Here is a 22,500-nt window from a genome sequence, read left to right on the forward strand (position 1 = left end):
CGCGCTCCGGCAGCAGAGTCTCTTAAAGACACAGAACCTTTAAACATGCTAACTTCCTCTCTTGTTGTTTCAGACGTTTGCCGGCGACGTCGGTCACTTATGGAAAACCTCGGAGTCTCTGCTGGTTTATCAGGAGCTCGTGAGGAAAGGAGTGCGCGGCGTGATGTAAGAAAACGCCACACACTCAGAGAGCGTCCTGTCGCTGAGCAGGTTCACTTCCTGTTAGCTCCTCATCCTGTTTTTACTGAAGACAACAAAAGGATACATGATTCAGCCCACACACACACACACACACACACACACACACACACACACACACAACAAGCTCTAGATAAATGTGTCAATAAGCAGTTTTATTCCAGGGCTCGACATGTTAACAGTAACACGTTCCTGTCATGTCGGTGTTTTGTCAGTAATTATAAACGTTGTGCTGATAACTGCTACAGCATCAACGCATCATCAGCTCGTGCACGCGCTCCTGTGTCACAGTTGAAAGGCAGCCGACGGCTTCATACACTCAAATTGTAAACTCGTACACAGATCTTAGAGCAGGTTTTCTCTGATGAAAAACAAGTTTGGTAAAACGGTTTTTAAAACCATCAGATCTCGACAAAAGCCGAGTTTAATTCAGAATTCAAAGAGAAACAAATCACCGGAAGAGTGGAGAGCGACAGCAGGATGAAAACAGAAGAGAGAAAAGTTTGATCCACAGTGACAGACAGCTGGAGGAGCTGGAACACGTTAAAGTTAAAGACTAGATCCTGCTAAAGATAAAAGTTATTCACAAAACATGTTAGCCCTTAAGAGAGCTCCTAAAGTAAAGATGTAAAGATGAAGAGTTTCTCACAGAGAAGAAAGAAGGAGAGATTCCAGCTCTATCACAGCCTCATATTAATATCACATTAAGTAGACTCTTACAGTTAGCAGCATGGTGAATAAACATGAGCACATAAATATAAGAAAAATACACAATATGTTTATAATTAGAGCTCAATTCATTTAATAAAAGTTGTAATTTAATCTCGCATCAGAATGGTTCAAGAGTAAATTGGTGACTGTTGTTCTAAGAATCAAAAGTGATGTTCCTGGTCCAGTGATCTTTGAAAACCAGTGGCTTTAATGTCAACCCCTGTATTCATAAGTCTGTTCACACCGTCTTTAGAGCGTGTCGGGTCACAAACATCTCTCAATGTGTTTTTTGTTTCCTGCAGCGAGCTGATGAAGGAGGACTACAGTGAGATTCTGCACAAGAAGTCTGAAGTGTTCCACTTGTGTAACTTCTGCACGCAGATCCTGGAGAAGACGGAGCAGCTGTGAGTCGCTCGCTCACTTTGAATAAAAGTTTTAACACTTTTGATTCTAGGAAAAGGTTTAACCCTGCGTGTCGTCCTCGCAGGTTCGAGGTGCTGATGCAGGCCAACATGATGTCATCGGAGTACGACGAGATCTCAGACATGCACAAGAAAATCCTCAGAGTGAGCGCTCGCTTCTTTTTTTACATTTATGAAAAATCTTTCATGTTTTGTTTGCAATCTTTGGAAACTAAAAGTGTGTGTGTGTGTGTGTGTGTGTGTGTGTGTGTGTGTGTGTGTGTGTGTGTGTGTGTGTGTGTGTGTGTGTGTGTGTGTGTGTGTGTGTGTGTGTGTGTGTGTGTGTGTGTGTGTGTGTGTGTGTGTGTGTGTGTGTGTGTGTGTGTGTATAGATCTCCAGCTCTCTGGAGCCCCTGGAACGAACCGCTCAGGACATCAAGAGTAAGTTCCTCCCGGGGGGTCTGCTCACCGAAGGCTGGACGCAACAAGTGGGGACGCACCCCGAAGACAGGAAGTGAGCCCCGCCCGCCTCTGCCTCATGTCGACTCATGTTTCATTTAAACACGATGACAGTTTGTCTGATGTGGGAATGTTTTTTCATCTGCAGCGTGGAGAAAATCAAAGTCCTGCTGGACGCCATCACGGCCATCTACCAACAGTTCAAGAAGGACAAAGCGGAGAGACGTGAGAGCGTTCACATCCTGTTTAAACTGTTTTTAAATGTTCTCTCTTTTATTGTGAAGGTGTATCAGAGTTTTAATATCGTTTGTTTGTTCAGGTCTGCCGTACAACGAAGAACAGATCCACAAATTTGACAAGTAAGTTCACTGAATTTACACATCAGATATCTCAGGCGCCGTGTCTTCTCTTTGGGCAGAAAAGCGCTGACTGTGCGCTCTGGAGCGTTTGCATGAAGCGTTTGTGCGCTGAAAAGAAAAGCGCTGCAAGTCTGTTGACAACGGCCGCTGTGTGACAGACACTGCTCCGTTAGTTTTAACTGTATGTTTAATAATTGAGATATTTTAATTTAATTTCATAACTAAATTGAATTTAGTTTAATCTGCAAAAATACGGGGAATATCTTTTATTTTGAAAATAAAAGAACACGCCTTTCTGAAAGGTTAAAAGACTTTCAAGAGGATGCGCTCAAAAAGAAAGACGCTGCGCTTTTTCTGAAGATCATTAAAATAAGAGAGATCGTATGGTTACAGAACACGTGGTATCAAAACATCAACATGTGGCGACCTTTGAGTGAGGTCGAGGGTCGTCGTCATTTATACCTTCAGACGACCACTAAAGACAAAACTGTAAATCTTCAGCAAAAATATTGTGTGTGTGTGTGTGTGTGTGTGTGTGTGTGTGTGTGTGTGTGTGTGTGTCTCTGTGTGTCTCTGACAGACAGAAGTTGGTGCTTCACGCCAGTAAAGCGAGATCTTTGTTCACGGAGGAGTGCGCCATGAAGTATCGCCTCTTCATCTCAAAGAGCGAGGAGTGGATGAGGTAAAAAAATATATACACGTCACCGTCAGCCGCCACCATGTTTGTTCTGACTCAGACGGACAGGAAGTGGGCGGAGTCTCTGTGTTGCTTGGTTACCGTGTGAAGAGGAAAACGTTTTGTTTTTTCAGGAAGGTGCACCACGTGAAGAAGCAGCTGCTCAACCTGTCGGGTCAGCTGATCGGCATCGAGAAGGAGGTCACCATGCTGATGGAGCGAGCCATCAAGGTGAGCGATGACATCATCACCTGCTCACATGAGGTCGTCATGTTATAGCTGATATAACATAGTGTGTGTGTGTGTGTGTGTGTGTGTGTGTGTGTGTGTGTGTGTGTGTGTGTTTTCAGCTGCAGGAAGTGCCGCCTCAGAAAGTTCTTCCTCTGGTGTCGAGCGGGATGAAACCTCCGGCCTACCTGAGCCAGAACACGCTGGTGGAGATGACGCTCGGGTCAGGAATCTTTAACTCTTCATCCTCCATAAACCGTGTGTGTGTGTGTGTGTGTGTTTATTTATGGAGCGTCTCCGTGTTGTGTTTCAGGATGAAGAAGCTGAAGGAGGAGATGGAGGGCGTCGTCAAAGAGCTCGCAGAGAACAACCACTTCTTAGAGAGGTCAGGCTGAAACACCACCGTTAGCCTAGCTTAGCACAAACACTGGAAGCGGGGGGAAACTGCTAGCCGAGTTAATATCTTGTTATTAATCACAATAGATCCCAGAACATGACGGACTTTAAAGTGAGCGTCTGTAGAAACTAAAGAGGCTGTAAGGGGTTAAAATAGCGCCCGGGCCCTCCTGAGATATTTTACCAAATCCCTCCGCTTCCAGTCTTTTATGCTAAGCTAGGCTAAAAACATCCAGAACCTTTTTTTGCAAAACGTCTTCTTCACTTTTCAGGGTTCAGGTTTTAATATTTCTGTTTTCTTTCAGGTTCGGGACGCTGACGCTGGACGGAGGCCTGCGAGGCTAAAAAAAGCAACCTGCAGTCTGTACATATTTTTGTGTTTATCTTGTAAATACGTCGGGACTGTGACACAAAGCTTTTTGTATGAGCGGTTCAGATGTGCTCATGAACACGTGACAAAAACTCTGCATCACGAAGAGCTTCAGCTCACCTTTAAAGGTCACATATTATCCTCCAACACAGAACAGAACAGGCTGTTTCTGTGTCTGTACCTTTAAATATGTAAATGAGCAGTGTCTGACCACGCCCCCTCTCTGGAAGGTGCTTGGGTGTACTCTGGCTTTCTCGCTCCATGTCCTATTGTTTACGGTGAGAAGGCAGACTCAGGGCAGAACAAACACCTAGCTGTGGGAGTGTCACCCACCTGGGGGAGGGGCTACTGCCCTTTGTGATGTAATGAAGGGAACATCTCCAAACGGCCTGTTTGAGCACACATTTTCTGAAAAGTGGAGCAGGCAGAAGACGGAGAGGATGGACTTTTCTCATCATTGGGGGGTTTGTAGACAGACTAGAGACACATGTTAGAGTGAGAGGAACATGGAGAAGAGGATTTTAAATATATGACCTTTAAATAATCTTATTTTTACCAGACGAATAGCCTGGGAACAAAAACCCTTAATAGTTGTATCAGTCTTTGGTCTTAAATATGTGACGGTGTTTGGATCTAAAGGTCTTAAAGGGGCGGTGTTCCCCTCTCTGTACCCCTCCACCACATTCAGATCGAAGGCCAAATGCCACAGGAGCGTAAATATCACGGCTTGAAACAGCGGTCTGAAGACGGTTATTTAGAGAACTTAAAAAGGCAACAACATTAGAGGCATTAAAATCCTTTAAAATGTTTCAACTATTACAGAAAACTTTTCTTCATCTGTTTGAAATATTCAGAACTTCAGTGACTTTTCATGATTTTCCTTTTTAAGAGTTATAATCCATTTAAAACCTCTTAAAAAGTTCAGATAATCATCTAAAAATCAATCAGTGATCTCTTCATCTGAAATGATTCCTTTCTTTAAGTGACGGTACGTTAAAGTGAGAACATTAAGGGACGTTATCTGATGATTTTTTTGGTGTTTAGAGTTCTTGCAGGCCGATCAGTCATCAGTCACTTCCTGTGTCAGCATGCAGAAACACGTCCTCTCCTCGTTCAGCAGCTTCATCTTTTACTCTTTAGATGTTGCGCTTTTGTTTTGTCAGCATTGAAAATGTTTAAAAAATCCTGTAAATAAAAAAACAAAAGATAGTGACTTCTGAACGTGTAACTGTCCAGTTTTCTTTTCTTTTTAATCTCAAACTTCTCGTCCTCTCTGATGTTTAAATCTTTCTCCTTGGAAAAAAAATCTTTCTCTCGTCTCCCCCGTCATGTTTGTTGTCCTCCCTCCTCCATCATCGGCACCATCGCTGGTTACCCCTGGCGACCGGCTTGTTGGAAAATCACCATCTCCATGCTGTGCTGTGCTGCGGTTGCCACGGCAACATGCTGCGACAGCACACCCCCGTCAGCATCAGAGCAGTAATCGTCGTCGTAGGCTGAGTCTCAATCTCCGCCTCGAAGCCTGAGCACTGAACGCTCTCAGGTCTGGTGTGTGTGTGTGTGTGTGTGTGTGTGTGTGTGTGTGTGTGTGTGTGTGTGTGTGTGTGACACCAGCTAAGGGGCTAACCCGGGCTCAAACCGTTTTATTTATTGTCACCAAGCTCAAAGAAAAACCACCTTAAAGGATTTAAAAGTATAAAACTCAACAACTTTATAAAAATAAAACAGAAACCTTCAACATGTTTTCTTAACTTGAGTTTGTTTCTTTTGAACGCAGAGAAAAAGAAAAACATCAATAAAAACCTTCCAGAGGATTTCACTTTCAGATCTTGAGTTTCTGATCAGGTCTTCAGGGTGCCGGTGGACTAGTGGTTGTTGTGTGTACCCCATGTGAAGAGGATGTGGTTTCAGGTTTAAAATAATATTTATCTCTAATTTAAAGTTTATATTTTTGGGCTGTAAAGCTCAATAAATAAAAACTACAAATATGGGGTGGGGGGGTGGGGGGGGGGGGTTTCTCCCGTCTCTTGGGCCCCAAACTCCTTCAGTCCGCCCCTGTTAGTCAGAAAACATCCACCCTCGTCTTCATCAGCCGGAGCTTCATCACCCAGCGGACACACAGACAGGAATCACAGGTGGACGGAGAGACAGACAGGTGGACGGAGAGACAGACAGGTGGACGGAGAGACAGACAGGTGGAGAGAGAGAGCCAGGCAGACAGACGGACATGATGAGTGCTGCCTTCACGGACCTCCTCCTCCTCCATCCTGCTCTGAATCACGGAAAAACACCACCATGACGTTTGATGGCGCTCTGCTGTGAACCGGTGAGTCCACACCGACACACACCGACAATTAATCCCGAAAACACACCTCGCTGACCGGACTCATTAACGACACGTTACGGGGGGCTCCGCGCGGAGGATTTCACCTCTTAATCCTTTTAACACCTGTAGACATCTGGCGGGAAATCTACGTCACTTTACTTCGTAGTTTACGTTTTTTTTTTTTTGTAGATTTTTTTAAAGACATTTATTTATTGGTCAGGTATCTGAGAGGGTCCGCGGAGGATCCGGATCAGGAGCAGACATGTTGTGCAGGCCGGATACATGATGCTGCTCTGCCTCCATCATCATGTTTATCTCGTTATCTGATTGATTTCTGATCGATGGATTATAAACTAAAGGATTCAAATAAACACAGAAAGCTCTGAGGACGACAGTTAAAAACCAAGGAATATTTTTTATTCTCCATAAATCTGAATTTCTTTGTTAAATCATGTTTTTTCTTTTCTCACAGGTGACATTTTTCAATGAGCTCCAGGTTCACCCCCATGTTGTTTTCCGGCAGGTATTCGACTAATTAAAGTCGATTTACTCAAATACTGTCCCCCCCAAGTGAAATATTGTTAAGCTTAAGGGGGAAGCATCTTTTTATTTTACATGTTTTTATAAATGACAGAAACGTGAATTGAGTCTGTGTCGGAGGTTTCGGTGCTCAGTATTTTTCCATTAAGAGGTTTCACTCTTCAGTGAAATCAGGTTGGATAGATCAGTGTGCATGTGAGTTCAGATATGTTATCTATTTATTACCTTTATGACATCACAACTGTCATAATGTTTACTCTGATGTGTTTACAGGCTGATCTAAGGTCTGATCAACACAAACCAGTTCAACAAAAAAATAAACTTGCATGGTTAAATGTCACCTTCAGATCTGCATTAAAGTACATTAAGGTGCTGTAAAGATTTGCCAAATGTATCATCCCTGTCTTCAAAGCCATCAGACTCCATTGAAAAGCTGTCATTTTAACTCACAGAACAAAGGAGATGCTGCTCTTCTGTTATTATGTGTTTTTTTCTCAGCGTTAACGCGTTAATTGCGATTCAATTCAATACTGGAAATGGACGACATCGCTGCTTGTGGCTCATTACACTCCCAGACGGGGGGGGTGCTGATGACCTAGTCGTGGTTAGGTCGGGCCCCCTGTACGGAGGCTATATGGTGCTTCAGAGCTGATATAACAACTGCTTGTGTTTCTCGAGTACACTTCATGTGTGTGTAGTGTTTACTTTGTTTTCACCGGTTCACCTTCTAACCACCAGTCAGGATGGATGAGGTTGCTATGAAGGAAATCCAGAGGAGTAAACACTTTGATAAAGAGAGAGAGAGATCTCCCTCCCTTTGGGTTTCTCCGCATTCTTAATGGGCGACCTCAGAGGAGAGCTGGATCTCTGTGGACACCAAGCCGGATCCCCTTGAAGGATTAATGAAATCATCCAGCAGCTCGGGCTGCTGCTGAAGGTGTCAGGAGGTTGTGGTGTTTACACAAATGGCCGGTGTGATGCTCCGAGGTGCATTTAAAACATGCATTCATGTCTTGGATTGATTCCCTGTATGCCTCTGGTTTCCCCAGATGTAACTCCTCAAGTGGAACTTTGTCTTCATTACATCGTTTACATCGTGCTGACAGCTAGCTGAGGCATGTTTCAGTTTGTCTGCGATGTTGGTTTTCTTAATTGGAAGAAATCCCATCTTCATTAGAGCGAAAGTAAAAGTATCATCAGCATACCAACGAACCAAAAGTCAAAGCGTAGTATCAACACTCCTTTCAGTCAAAATGGATTTCCCAAGCAATCTACTTTCCAACCAACTATCGGCCGAACAGCTTACCAATCTACCTTTCTACCAACTCACTGAAGGATTGTCCAACCAAACAAGACACAAACCTTCCTATTTAAACCCCTCAACCTGAGCTAAAAACATGACTTAAATATTGACCACCAGCCCTCCGATCTTCCAACCGTCTACAATTCTACAATTGAATTGCCTCCCGGGGACAAATAAAGTTTTTTTTAATTGAATTGAATTGAATTCCCTTAGCAGACGCTTTTATCCAAAGTGACGTACATCAGAGAGTAAGAACAACACAAGCAAGGATCTAGAAAAAAGGGAACAATGTGAGTAAGAGCAAACGATCAGCTTTGAGTCTGATTGGACACACAGGTGCTGACAGGAAGTGACCAGAGGCAAAGCACAACATTGAGGGCAGTTCTTGAGAGCTCTAATCAGTATAGAAACCATCTTATAAGTCGTCGTTATCAAACAAAAACCATCGTCATTACCATCATCATCATCAATAATATGGAGACCATCATCCCTACCGACCATCAACCTTACCAACCTTCCTCTGTGTTTGCCAACCGACCAAGGCATGTCCCAAGAAACCTTATCGACTTATCGACCAACCAACTGACCAAAGAGTCACACAATCAACCAACCGTCCAAACTCCAAACTATTCCAGCAACATACCGATCTATGGACATACCGACCAGCAGGACTGAAGGATGGCTAAACCAACCAACCTGCTGACCTCAGCCGACCAAAAGAACAATAAACCAACCAACCAAACCACATGCAAACCAACCAGTGATGGTTCTAGACCACTTTTACTGAGGGGGCCAAACTGGGGCCAGTTGTTTTGTCAGAGGGGAACATTAAACCCAGGTGAAAAATAGACAAAGATGATCTCTTTAAAATATATATATATTATGCCAAATAATAGTGCACATCATTAAATACCATGATTTATTTTTGTTTCAGTAACAGAATTTAATACTAGATTGTGAGTCCGGTTGGTGAGTCAAATATCATTGTGTTATGGGGGTTCTTCCTTTTGGAGGGGTGGCCACAGGGGGGACCAAGCTCAGTGTTACCGGGGTACTGGCCCCTGTTGTCCCCTGCCTAGAACCGCCCATGAAACCAACCAAAAAACCCACTCCATGTTAGATGCATTAAATTGATGTTTTTGACCCAAAAGTTTTGAACTAATTGTGATTTTGTTTCTTTGTCTCCACAGCGTCTCTCTGGTACAGACGTGTAGCGATGGTGTATGCTCAGTCTTCAAATACAGTCGGTGTCAACCCATCCCTCTACTCTCCATCTTTCACCTATCAGATGTCATTTAACTACTCAGTGAAGGAAAACGCGACTGTCCTGGCAACCTTACCCACAACCCCCCTCTGCAGCCTCGAGGGCCAGCTGAACAGGACCTCGGCCTCCTATGAGCTGACGACGGGCGAGGCGGTCGTCCTGGGCTTGGTTTTCGGGGTCCTCTGGTTGGTCTCCATCCTGGGAAATGCCCTCGTCTGCCTGGTCATCCACCGGAGCCGGCGGACTCAGTCCACCACCAATTACTTTGTGGTATCTATGGCCTGTGCGGACCTGCTCATGAGCCTGGGTTGCGCCCCGTTCATCCTTCTTCAGGTCGCTGCGGGACAATGGCCGCTGAGCGCCGCGGCCTGCAAGATCGTGCGCTACCTGCAGCACCTGTGCGCCGGCGTGCAAGTCTACGTCCTGCTCTCCATCTCTGTGGACCGCTTCTACACGATCGTCTACCCGCTCAGCTTCAAGGTGTCCAGAGAGAAAGCCAAGAAGATGATCCTGGCCTCGTGGCTGTTCGACGCCGCCTTTGTGTCGCCCTGCCTCTTCTTCTACGGCTCCATGTCTTCAGTCAGCGGTCACTGTGACTTCTTTCTCCCAGACAGCTGGGGCAGTATAACCTACGCCGCCGTTCACCTCCTGTTTGGTTATCTGGTCCCGGTTGGGCTGCTGGTGTCATTCTACCAGCGGGTGGTTCGCTACATCTGGAGGATCAGCGCCGACGGACGCACGGTGCGCCGGACGATGAACATTGTCCCGCGGACTAAAGTCAAGACCATCAAGATGTTCCTCATGCTCAACACAGTGTTCTTCCTCACGTGGACGCCCTTCTACATCGCCCAGCTGTGGCACCCCAGGGAGTCCGACGGACCCGGTAGGCGGGGCCTGCTGTTCTTCACGGCCATCGCCTGGATCTCCTTCAGCTCCTCGGCCTCCAAACCGACCCTGTACTCGGTCTACAATGCAAACTTCAGACGGGGCATGAGGGAGACCTTCTGCATGTCGTCGATGAAATGTTACCGCAGCAATGCGTACACCATCACGGCCAGCTCCCGCATGGCCAAAAAGAACTACATCGGGGTCGTGGAAATCCCGGCGCAGGCTAAGACGGGTACAAAGGACTCGGTTTACGATACGTTTGACCGAGAGGGGAAGGAAAAGAAGGTCGCCTGGACCACCAACGCCAACCCTCCAAATACTTTTGTCTAAGTGAGTCGGGACGGTCTCAGACTTTGAACGTAGAAATGAACTGAAACAGCACAGTGTCAGTGTTGACAGGTGAGCTAGCTGGGACTAACATGCTAGCCTCCCCCCCAAAAAACAAGTCTCTCACAGGAACAGAATGTTTTCAGTTGGTAAAAAAGGGCTTTTTTCAGATGTAACCAGCTGGCCGGCAGCCATATTGGAAGTTCTCAGCAGCTCTGATGAGCTAGCTGGTTTTATATTTCAGATTGTAGTCATCACTTATTGTGCTGTGTTTTGATGATTTGGTTTTTTTGGTATTGTTTTATCAGATCTTGCGTTATGATGTCAGCTTGTCAGCTAGCTAACCCTCGTCTGTGGCCTCTATCGGTGACCTGCTGTCGATGCATCTAATGGCTTCAGTCGTGTGTTTGGTAGAAGCTAACGTCCGTTGTGGCTACTCGCTGTGTGTTAACATCATCATCTTTGTTACACTGCAGCTGTCATGATACCAGATTTTTAAACCTCGATATGAAGATATTTTAAATAAAATGATATCGATATCGATTTCAATACAACGACAACAAAAGGTTGTTGTTTTTGTTTTTTATTCCTAAACTTCCGGTAAACTCCTTCAATCTTCTTTTTTATGGTTTACACTTGTCTTATATCGAAGTTTAAAGTTCTGTTACCATGACAACCCTACTTCTTCATACTCACTATGAATTCAGTCGAGTCGTGAGATGCTTAAACGTAACACTACATGTGGTATCAGATGTTTGTCGAGATAATGTGTTATGAACAAATGAATTATTCTTTTATCATTTTAAATATAATAATTAGTAAAATCAGCAAAAATAAAAGACTCACTATGTCTCTCTGTAGTTTGTTTTTATATGCTTCTGCAGTTCTCCATATTTCTTATTCTTAACCCTGACATAGAGAAGTGATTGGACCCATCACTTTGCATCTATTTGTATTTATTTGCACAAAGGGCAAAATAGAAGATACATAAAACATGAAAAAGGGAACATACAAATAACTTCTTGAGGGGAACAGATTCATTAAAATCAGGGGTGTCCAAAGTGCGGCCTGAGGGCCATTTACGGCGCTTGAGGGGATTTTTTGCGGCCCGTGACTCCAAATGAAGAATCAGAAGATTTTGGCCCGAGGCCTCGATTAAGATAGGAACATTATCTTATTTTTCTTTTTCATGTTAACAAGGGAACAATATTCCTAAAATAGAAAATGTTCAGTTCATGTTGTTTTTTTTAGTTTTTTTTTAAATCTACAGCTTTTACTATTTTCCAATTTTTGTAAACTATGAAAACAAAGGTAAGCAAAGTTTTTGTTTAACCATTTAATGACCTGAGCTGAATGCAGAAAGCATTTCCAAAAACATGAACCACGTTACAGACTCTGAGAAAAAAACAAATAAAGTAGAACAAAGAAATCAAAATATTTGATTTCCTTTTATTAAAGGTTTCTTTAGCGAGCCTTTTCATTCTGATCTACAAAGCTTTACTATTTTAAAACTATATTTTAAAAAACAAAACCTGTGGCCCGCGAGCGATTCTAACACGATTATTTTGTCCCGCAAGAAACAAAGTTTGGACTCCGCTGATTAAAATGATTATTTTACCTTTTTGTCTGCCGCTCTACTGCATACAATCTCCAGGTCGATAGGTGGCGGTACTGCGTCTTTAAGCTCGACTCGCCCGTCAAATCAGAAGACGAAGAGGAAGAAAATCTCGCGAGAAGCTGACGTAATCCTCTACGTCAACAGGAAACGTGAAAAATAAACAACAGAGGCCAGCGATCTCCGTTAGCTGTCCGTGTTTTTAACTGAACGCGGATTTAATTTGTTGTTTCATCGACATCTTTGTTTCCTCCGCGGGCTTTTGTTCATCTCCGAGGTGTTAGCTGAGAGAAGCTAACGGAGCTAGCTGCCTTCACGGTAGCATCAAACCAAAATGGATGATAACAAGGTGAGAAGCTAACGGCTACATGCTAACCTACAGTTTACCTGTGATAAGAGTTTCTTTGTTTAAAGTAGAAACACAGGTACAGTTCACCTTTAAACATTATATATTATATATATTATTATATATTATATTATTATTATATATTTCAGACATCAAATAAAATCAAACTAAATGAAAAGCACGAAAATAAAATAAACAAAAAACAATGTTCAAATTATTTAACAAAAAAAAGAAAATAACAAATATTAAATTGATATGTCTGAAAAGGAAGAAGTATAAAACTTATTTAATCATTTTCAACAGCTTAATAATTAATATTTATTCCATTAAATGAACTTCCTGTGTTCCTTTATTACAGAGTTACAAAGAGAAAGTGAACACAGTTTAAATAACAATAGATCAGATGATGTGTAATCTCTAAATATACAATCTGATATAATATATTTATGATACTGTATTTGAAAACAGTGTTACAATGTAATGTTGTTAAACAATGAATGTAACAGAGTTCAGATGCTGTGCAGGTAAAGGTGTGTCCATTAACCTGATATTTATCACATCGAGAGAGAGAAATAAATAATATGGTGTTAAATGTTATTTGTGGGGGCTGCGTGGCTCTAAAGGGTTAAATTCATACGTTCACACTAAAATATGACTAATGTGTGTTTGACTTCTGCTTCACCCACACTGTTTTCTTTCTGTGTTTGTTTGTATGTTTGTTTTCCCACATGTGAAGTCATTGGGTAAATAAATAAATATCCTCCGTACATTATTTATTTAATTAATTTATTTGTTAGGGACAGTGAATATTAATGAATGTAGTACACTCAGTTTACTGCACATTGCACAGGTTTACTTTTTCTTTACATTTTATTTTGTTGTTTGTTTTGTTTTGTACCTTTTGCACAATTTAGAATTTATTACTGTAAATATTATTTATCTTATTTTACCTTATTTTATTTTATCTATTTTACCTTATTTTATTTTATCTATTTTACCTTATTTTATTTTATCTTATTTTATTTTATCTTAATTTATTTTACCTTATCTTATTTTATTTAATCTTATTTTGGTTGTATTGCACCGCGGGACGGAGACAAAAGCAATTTTGATTCCACTGCATGTCTGACATATTTTGAAATTGACAATAAAGTTGACTTTGACTTTGATGAACAGCTGTAACAATCCATCTGTTGTCCCTAAGCAGGTAACAGAGAAAGACAAATTACAAATAAAATACAAAGGCACAAGAAAAGACAATAATAGAGGTTAAAGGTCACAGACTTGTTTGAGGTGTGTTTTGAAGGTTGCATATGTTTGAGTCTCTTATTGTGAGTGGGAGAATATTCTAATATTTAGTTCCTTTGACCGACAGAACAGTTTGAATGCAGTGCGTCTGTGTGGGGCCTCACAGTCTCCTCGGGCTGTGGCCCCTGGTGCCGATCCCACTGGCAGACTTCAGCTTTATAAAGTCCTTCAAAGGAGGAGGAGCAAGTCCGTGCAAAATTTTATATATAAAACATTTTTAAAATGAACAAAATTATGAAAATTTAGTAAATAATGTTTATCTAAAAGAGTGCAATGGTGAAACGAAAATGGCTTTTTGTCAAAGATCTTTATGGCCTTTTTAAAAAGAGATTGTGTTGGTTTAAGTGTTGTGCCAGCAGAAAGTGACCATGTGGTGATACAGTATTCAATATGTGAAAAAGTCATCATTAGATGAGAGCCATGACCTCTAGGCTCTCCAGTGGTCCGATTCAGTTTGATTTGAATTAGTTTCATATCAAAGCTTTAAATTCTGTTATCACAACAATCCTGCTGACTTGTTTCTGTCGTCAGATGGTGGCTGGCAAAGTAAAGAAACCTGGCAAACGGGGACGCAAACCTGCAAAGATCGACCTGAAGGCCAAACTGGAGCGAAGCCGTCAGAGCGCGAGAGAGTGTCGAGCCCGGAAGAAGCTGAGGTACCAGTACCTGGAGGAACTGGTTTCCAGTAAGGAGAGAGCCATCTGCGCCCTGCGGGAGGAGCTGGAGATGGTGAGGGGACATTTCAGTCTTAACATAATGTTTAAACATTTTCATCTGCTTTTTATTTCTAATCATTCCTAAAACACACAGGGAGCCGGTGAAGTGAGGCACCGGGGATTTCATTTTTTCTGTTCATCGTTTAATAGAGGCATCGTTCATTTTGACGACCTGAATGTTTCCCGCTCTATCAGCTGATCGTTTTACATTCTGGATGTTTATCGTTGTTTTTGTGTTTTTCGTCTGCAGTACAAGCAGTGGTGTTCGGCCATGGATCAGGGGAAGATCCCGTCAGAGATCAAAGCTCTGCTGACGGGAGACGAGCAGAAGCTGCCTCCAGGGGGCAGCAGCACCAAGACGTCCAAGAACAAGAACAACATCAGCAGCAGTAACGGCTGAAAGGGAACGTGGACCTGTGAGAGACTCGGTGTGTTTAACCTGCTGCTGCTGCTGATGATGATTCTGTCCGCTTCAAACACACACACACACACACACACACACACACACCCACACACTAACCACAGGAACACACACCCACACACTAACCACAGGAACACACACACACACACACACACACACACACACACACACACACCCACACACTAACCACAGGAACACACACACACACACACACACACACACACACACACACACACACACACACTAACCACAGGAACACACACACACACACACACACACCCACACACTAACCACAGGAACACACACACACACACACACACACACACGTAGCTACAGGCTCCAGTACTTTTCTTCTTGTTAATCTCAGATCGACGACATAAAGAGGATTCTCTGTAATGATCCCACAAACCTTCAGTTCTTCTTTATGTTCCCCTCCATCACTCAGTCATGTGACTCATGAATAATGATAAATACGTCATTTGTGGATGTTTTTTTTTCATGTTTTATCGTTTTTAGGGGTTACCTTCAGAGACAGGACAGTGGACAGAGTCAGAAATCGGAGAGAGAGAGAGAGAGAGTAGGGAATAGCGTGGCGCCCCCCTCACCGTCATCTGTATGTCGGTGTATTGTTGTTTATTCTCTTATTTATTTTTGTGTCACAAATGACTTTAACCTGCTCATCTTAGGGCGTGTGTCCACCTGGCGTTGTCTTTTTTCCAGTTGTTCCAAATGAGGAGAGAGCGTTTATTTGTCTGTAGCAGGCGGAGAAAAGGCGCCGCGCTCACCGTCCTGTTCCCTTTTTTTTATACCGCCGCTTCTCCCGCTCCGCCTCACTCTGTAGATGAACTTTTTTTTGACGAGATTCATCAGCGGTGCCTTAAAGACACTCAAATAAGAAAAGCCGCGTTTTGAAGTGTTTCACTGGATATTCTGTCACATCAGGTGATCGGTGACGTGAGGGGCGGTGGATCGATGATGACGCATATTGTAATGGTCGTCCTCCATCGGCGTGGGAAACACTGCAGCACTTATTTTTAAAATGTTTTAATCGACAATAAACGGCGTCCGTGGAGTCGTTCTTTACGACAAGCCTGTAAAGCGTGATGTCATGTTGTCAGGGCGGTTTCCTCTGAAACCTAAAACTGAAATTTACCCAATTAGCTTCAAATTTCCAACTCAGATTTCCTTCTTCTCTGAACAGACGATCGTTAAAACGTGTCGTCTTGATGGCGTTTTTGACTCCCATGACTGACCTGTGTTTAATGACCGTCACATTCACTACACGAGTCGTCGACTGGCGTTGGAAACGTTGGATTTCGTTTTCTGTTTTTTTTTTTTTAATCCCATCAAGGAGCTCCAATCATTAATGTTTTTTAAAATATGAAGGTGTTTTTAAGAAGTCGTCCCTCCTGAGTTAGAACGCAGACAGGAAGTCAGATGAGGGAATGAAATGTACAGAGATGTCGAAAGAGTGTGTCGGATATATTTTTGTATTTTTACGTGTGGGCTCAGAGAAAGCTCGTTTTTCATTTTGTGAGTGTTTCGTTAAAAGTTTGGGCTTTTCCTTCCCTTCATGCCTGAAGTTATAACTTCTCTCTATCCGTCATTACGAACGTTTATAAGCTCTTTTGATTTTTGTGTCTTTTTTTGTTACAAAAACTTTGTGCACTTTCTTATGTTTGGCTGAAGCACTTTGTTAGACGATTGTAGCTCGAGGCTTTGCAACATTTCATCTCTGAACTCGTGTTTGTCAAAGAAAATAAAAACGTGTTTGACCACTAGAGGGCGCTGTGTGTGAACTCCTTGTTTCAACTGATCCTCTACATGTCTATAAACCCCTCTATTTCAGCCCTGCTCAGAACAGGCTGTTTCTGTGTCTGTACCTTTAAATATGTAAATGAGCTGTGTCAGACCACGCCCCCTCTCTGGAAGGGCTTGGGTGTACTCGGGCCCTTTCCGAATTGTCACAGTTCAGTAGGCAGTACGTACTATTCAGTATGGAGTTTCAGTATACTGAACATTTCAGTATGGATACTAACTTCCTGGTTTCATGCAGTATGGATCGGATTCGTGCTTTCAGGAAATGAATTGTGTTTTACGCCTCCAAATCAAAACAAACGAGCGTGGATTAATTTAATCAATTTTTAATCTAGAGTTAAAGTCCCGACTGAAATCACTACTTTAAATTAACAACAAAAAATATAACAAATGTCTGTATTATTATAAAACCTTTCTCCCTCTATTTAAATAATGATTTCACTATTTAAATAATGATTTCACTATTTAAATGTGTCTTTATTGGTTTATTTTATATTCTGTATATTACTGTCTTTCATTTGTTCTTTATGTATTGTATGTTATTTAGTTATTTAATCTTTTACTTGATTTACATTGTGATATTGTTTTTTGTTTACCTGACTGTATATGAGCATTACTCTTCTTGAATGAAGATAAACAAATTTTTTTTTAAAAACGGGTGAATGTGCCCGGTTTGGGAAACGTAAATGACGTCACTTCCTCACTGAATGAATCAGAAGAAGTAGGAACAAATATCTGTCTACTGTGTGCATACTGAAGAGTAGGTACTAACAGTATACAGCACAGATAGTACGTACTGCATACTGAAGAGTAGGTACTAACAGTATACAGCACAGATAGTACGTACTGCATACTGAAGAGTAGGTACTAACAGTATACAGCACAGATAGTACGTACTGCATACTGAAGAGTAGGTACTAACAGTATACAGCACAGATAGTACGTACTGCATACTGCTTACTGCATACTGACAGATTGAGGAGGTACTTGGCAATTCGGATACGGCCTCGGGTCTTTCTGGCTCCATGTCCTATTGTTTACGGTGAGAAGGCAGACTCAGAGGGCAGAACAAACACCTAGCTGTGGGAGTGCCACCCACCTGGGGGAGGGGCTACTGCCCTTTGTGATGTCATGAAGGGAAAATCTCCAAACAGCCTGTTTGAGCACACATTTTCTGAAAAGTGGAGCAGGCAGAAGACGGAGAGGATGAACTTTTCTCATCATTGGAGGGTTTGTAGACGGACTAGAGACACATGTTAGAGTTAGAGGAACATGGAGAAGAGGATTTAAATAATATGTGACCTTTAAGAGTGTTCGTCTGCAGAGATAGTGAGACAGACTTTGGATATATAAAATAAAATGTCAATAATTAATGTTTAAATTGACCTGATCCTCGTTATGAGGTCACTCATTATTAAATGAATCTCTGCAGTCACACACAGCAGATCATCACTGACAGAAGTCGTATTGTTACATTGTGTTACGTGCAGAGTGTAATTAGACTGCGGCCCTGTGTTAGCATGTTGGCGTCCTCCAGCTCCACAGCAGCAGCAGCTTTGATCGTTTCGTCCTCATTCATCAGTGCGAGGTAGCCATGCGCGCTAATCGCTCCAGAATGAGAAACCTTTTCAGAGTTCTTCTGCTTTCATCACGTCCCTTTTGTCCTCGCAGTCTGCTCACCGTCCTGAAACTGAGGAATACGGAGGGACATTAAACGCTGCACGACGAGAAACTGCTGGAGACTCAGCTGATCCAGAAACATCACCAAAGTACAGACTACAAATTAAAGATTACAAAACCATACATGTTGCAAAATATTATTATTAATAATAATAATAATAATAATAATAATAATAATAACTTTATTTATATAGCACCTTTTAAAAACACAGGTTTACAAAGTGCTTTGACAAACAGCAAAAACAAGAACAAACTAAACCAAACACAGAAGAACAGAAACAACAACAAGAACAGAACAAATGCAAAATACTAAAAATAATTAAATACAATTCAACAAAAAAGAACCCAAAGTGCACGATACCCAACAGACATATAGAACCCGACCATTATAAGAACCATTAATGACGGAGGCCCTAGGGGGACATTTAATTGTACTCAGTTTTTCCCGACAACGACTTTGTTTTCCCAACATCTTAAGTTTTGATTATTATTATTATTATTATTATTATTATTATTATTTTTGGGGGCATTTTTGCCTTAATTTGATAAGACAGCTGAAGAGAGGCTCCTCTGTAACGCCTCTGTTACGACCTCTGAAGGCGGTACAGAGGGGGGATCACTTTGTCCCACCATTATGCCTCCAGGACATTCAGATTGAAGGTGAAACTACACAGGGGTTTAAATATATATGAAAATATTATGGCTTGAAACGGCAGTCTGAATCGGGCTAGTGACAACTTTAATACAATCAAACTTTGACAACCCATAGAGTCGCCCCCTGCTGGACAACAGAATGTAAGCAGGTTTTGGGCAATAGAATAGAATAGACTAGAACAACTTTATTGATCCCAAACTGGGAAATTGTGGCGTTACAGCAGCAGGTTGTCCAAACACACAATATTAGCAAAAAACACAATATTAGCCAATCTAAACACAATATAATATTAAATACAAAGTAAATAAGCACTAAAAATATCAAAACTAAGAATGGGAATATATAATATAATAATCTTTGGCTTCACTTTTGTAACCAAGACGATATACCTATTTTTTTATTTTTTTATTTTGGTGTGTGTTGGTTATTTTCTGTCCGCTCTGTGGGTGTACTGCGCCTTTAAGAAGCCTGTTGAGTTCATTTGACTGGAGCTTCGATGACGTAATTCTTTTATTTTTATCGCAGTGACCTCATCTCTTATGGCAGCAGCAGCAGCAGCAGCAGCGGCGGCGGCAGAGAGTCACCCTCCGCTGCCTTTAGTCTCCAACTTTACCAGCTTCTACTTTCTGTCTTTAACCCTCCAAACCGACAACAAACCCCGGGTCCGACTCGGTCCAGAACCCGCGACGAGCCGTTTGGACCTGTGACGTCGAGTTTTCAAACGGTGAGTTAACCGTTAACGTCCGCTTCAAAAAAGTCTTAAATCAGCATCTGGTAAAGTTCCGTTAACGGGGCCTAAAGTTAAAGTTTAGTCCCGTGTTTGTGTGTGTCGGGGCGAAGACACGGAGCAGGAAAATGTCGCTGTTTTTTGGGGTGTTTTTACGGTGGTCACTCCGTCCGTAACATCGGAACAGACCAACAAAATGTCCTTCAACAACACCAGACCCCGTTTGAAAAGTGCAGAATTTAAGCGGAGTTAAAGTTATAAAGACATATTTTCTGACATAACGATCTTTTTTAAAGAGTATAATTATAATTAAAAACCATAAGAAGAAACTCTAACGTTAAAAAATATCACCTTAACTCTTATTTAAAACTTTTATACCTTTAAATACAGCTTACATAACCTTTTATTAGCTGACATCAGTCCTCTTGATTAATGCCAAACCTCGTTTAAAAAAATGAAGATTTTAGAAGAGGAAACGTACGGAAGAGGATTAGGGTCAGACAGAAGATATTTCCATTATAAACTTCAAGAAAAAAAGTCGAAATGTCCAGAATGAAGTTAAAGTACGAATTCGAGATTTAAGTCACAATTTCCTAGAATTAAGTCGAAATATCAAATATCAAGAGCTTAAAGTTAAAATACAAATTCGAGAAAAAAGTCAAATTGTCACGAATAAAGTTGAGATGTCGAGTAAAAAACTATTTTGAAAATTAATTTGAAATGTTGAGGAAAAAAAAGGTAAAATGTCGTTAATATAGGAATTTAGAATAAAGTGAACATTTCTAGGATAAAATCTAAATGTCTAATATAGGTTGAAGTTGAGTTGAGATTTCATTTAAAAATTGAATTAGAAATATCAGGAATTAAAATGTAAAATTTGAAATGTAGAGAATAAAAGTTGAAAGGTTGAGATAAAAGTAGTATACAAAGTGGAGAACAGAGTTGGAAAACTATTTAGAAAATAAAGTTGAAATGTTGAGGAAAGAAGTTGAAATTTCGTAAATAAAGTTAAAATACAAATTCGAAAATGGAATCAAAATAATATTCTGAGGATGTTGAAGAAAAAAAGGTGAAATGTCAAAATTAAGATACAGATTTCTGTCTGAGCTTGTTGAGGAAGTCGTGTTCAGCTCTGTTGGTTTGTATTTTCCCTGAGAGCAGACTTAAAGGTCACTCCGATGACAGAAGCTCTTGTGAGCGATGGAGGTCAGCGGTGGTGTGCTGCTGCAGGTGATGAACAGGTGGATCTCACCTGCAGAACGTCCGTGCTGATCGTTATAACAGTCGGTAACACGGGTCAGGGGGAAGAAAGAAAGGTAACAGACTAAAAATATGTTAAGCTCCGTTCAGAGCAAAGGTGTAATAAAACGTAACCCGTGAATATTCCGCCTTCCTGATTTTCTGAAGTCGATGACATCACCCTGAGGTGCTCCACTTCCCTCAGACATTATCGGCTCACTTGTTACAAACAGGAGGTCGTCATGTCTTCAGATATCTCCTCTGGGAATCGAACCTCAGCTGGTCTGTCGGCCGAGTGCTGACTCGACACTTGCGGCGTGATGACATGATCACCGCCCTGGATGACAACATGGAGTCTGTCTGGCGTTCGGCTGCAGGGCTGACTCAACATGTGAGAGAGCTTCTTTTTTCAGTTTAATCAGTCCAGTCGTCATGAAACCAGAATTGAAACGTGGATACGATGACAGTCGACCTAACGACAGACTGAGAGCTATGGCGGGTTTTAAGCGTCCTCACAAACCGTTACACGGCGCCCGCCATCAGTCAGGTCAGCTACAGATCACTTCACTCAGACGTGTAAATACACACCCCCGTCGGTTATAAATCTTTTAATCCGTGTTAGTCCTGTGTGATGTCGGCGAGGGGTTAAAGTCCTCTGATTGGCCGCTGTCTCTGCTGAGTTATTAACCTTTGATCAGAGTCGTCCGACAGGTTAAACACCTGAACTCACCTGCTGCAGGTCAAATCTTTAATCTCCTCTCTGCTCTTCGTTTTCACTCATCGTGTCTCCGGATCGTTTTCTGGGTCACTCTCTGACTTCACAGGAAGTCAGACGGAGGAGGATGATGTGGTTTTGTTTTGACATTGAGGAAATCACAGTTACTTAATTTTTACTTTTTGTTTTTATTCTGAACAGACTCAGCCTTTGTTCACGAGCGTCAGCTGTTTACAGGAATGACACAAACAGTCCTGAAATAGACATGTGGTGATATTCATCCGTCTGAATCTGTCCACTTCCTCGCTGCACTAAAAATAAACTGTAACCACGGGCGTTTTAAAACCGTACAATCTTTATTTTAATGATCGATAGCATCACCAGAAGTCAAACTTCAGATCTCAAGTTTTATTTTTAACTAACAGAGAGAACACTCAAATCAAAATTGCACCAACAAAAACTTTTGGAAAAGAGGGAGGAGCTGAACTTGGCTGAACACTAGACATTTTTTAGGAACGATATTGGGCCTGATTTGGCGCCCCAAATAGAGGGGGCGTGGCCTGATTAGAGGCCGGTCGCAACTGATTGTTGGTCCAAATAATCCTCAAGTGTGTTGGTGTCTCTACGATTATTTTACTGCTCCTGATCGAGTCGGAGAAGAGTCCATCGGTAAGCGTCCCCAACTGGATGTTGGGTACCTTTACAGCTCTGAGCCAAGGTGACATCGACATGTGCGGGTCGAACCTCCGACCTTTCTGTTCAGAGACAACCGACTCTACCCACTGAGCCACAGCCGTTCATATGAAAGTGTCCT

At 41.9% G+C, this 22,500-nt stretch overlaps 3 protein-coding genes across 5 annotated transcripts in view; all 3 read left to right on the top strand.

Annotated features, from left to right (window-relative positions):
• Positions 1–5,011, top strand: part of tbk1 (TANK-binding kinase 1) — an 11,694-nt gene extending 6,683 nt beyond the window's left edge. For both annotated transcript variants that reach the window (XM_065951277.1, XM_065951278.1), the window contains exons 11-21: positions 74–165; positions 1,212–1,313; positions 1,397–1,475; positions 1,703–1,824; positions 1,918–1,994; positions 2,089–2,128; positions 2,709–2,810; positions 2,939–3,035; positions 3,155–3,255; positions 3,346–3,417; positions 3,734–5,011. In XM_065951277.1, the coding sequence (XP_065807349.1) occupies positions 74–165; positions 1,212–1,313; positions 1,397–1,475; positions 1,703–1,824; positions 1,918–1,994; positions 2,089–2,128; positions 2,709–2,810; positions 2,939–3,035; positions 3,155–3,255; positions 3,346–3,417; positions 3,734–3,773 (924 nt within the window). In that variant the 3' untranslated portion in view covers positions 3,774–5,011. The remainder of the gene's footprint in view (positions 1–73; positions 166–1,211; positions 1,314–1,396; positions 1,476–1,702; positions 1,825–1,917; positions 1,995–2,088; positions 2,129–2,708; positions 2,811–2,938; positions 3,036–3,154; positions 3,256–3,345; positions 3,418–3,733) is intronic.
• Positions 5,012–5,821: 810 nt separating this feature from the next.
• gpr19 (G protein-coupled receptor 19) lies at positions 5,822–11,298 on the top strand. 2 transcript variants are annotated; one of them, XM_020656454.3, is made up of 2 exons: positions 5,822–6,124; positions 9,158–11,298. In XM_020656454.3, exon 2 carries the CDS (start codon positions 9,184–9,186, stop codon positions 10,447–10,449), a length of 1,266 nt encoding a protein of 421 aa, XP_020512110.1. In that variant the 5' UTR covers positions 5,822–6,124; positions 9,158–9,183; the 3' UTR covers positions 10,450–11,298. The 2 variants fall into 2 exon arrangements, with proteins under 2 accessions (XP_020512110.1, XP_020512108.1); XM_020656452.3 differs by lacking the exon at positions 5,822–6,124 and adding an exon at positions 6,141–8,805.
• Positions 11,299–12,185: 887 nt separating this feature from the next.
• Positions 12,186–16,633, top strand: crebl2 (cAMP responsive element binding protein-like 2). The gene is made up of 3 exons (XM_020656455.3): positions 12,186–12,410; positions 14,247–14,444; positions 14,682–16,633. The coding sequence occupies exons 1-3, from the start codon at positions 12,396–12,398 to the stop codon at positions 14,829–14,831; spliced, it is 363 nt and encodes a 120-aa protein (XP_020512111.1). The 5' UTR covers positions 12,186–12,395; the 3' UTR covers positions 14,832–16,633.
• Positions 16,634–22,500: the final 5,867 nt, after the last annotated feature.

The sequence above is a fragment of the Labrus bergylta genome, chromosome 23, assembly GCF_963930695.1.
Source record: "Labrus bergylta chromosome 23, fLabBer1.1, whole genome shotgun sequence".
In the NCBI taxonomy this organism is placed as follows: Eukaryota; Metazoa; Chordata; class Actinopteri; order Labriformes; family Labridae; genus Labrus; species Labrus bergylta.

Excerpts from the sequence above, each read along its gene's own strand:
- gpr19 (XM_020656452.3), top strand. The coding sequence starts at position 8,646 with ATGGCTAAACCAACCAACCTGCTGACCTCAGCCGACCAAAAGAACAAT. Across the intron at positions 8,806-9,157 it reads GAGGGGAACATTAAACCCAG|CGTCTCTCTGGTACAGACGT; the intron begins GTGAAAAATAGA and ends TTGTCTCCACAG.
- crebl2 (XM_020656455.3), top strand. Across the intron at positions 14,445-14,681 it reads TGCGGGAGGAGCTGGAGATG|TACAAGCAGTGGTGTTCGGC; the intron begins GTGAGGGGACAT and ends TTTCGTCTGCAG.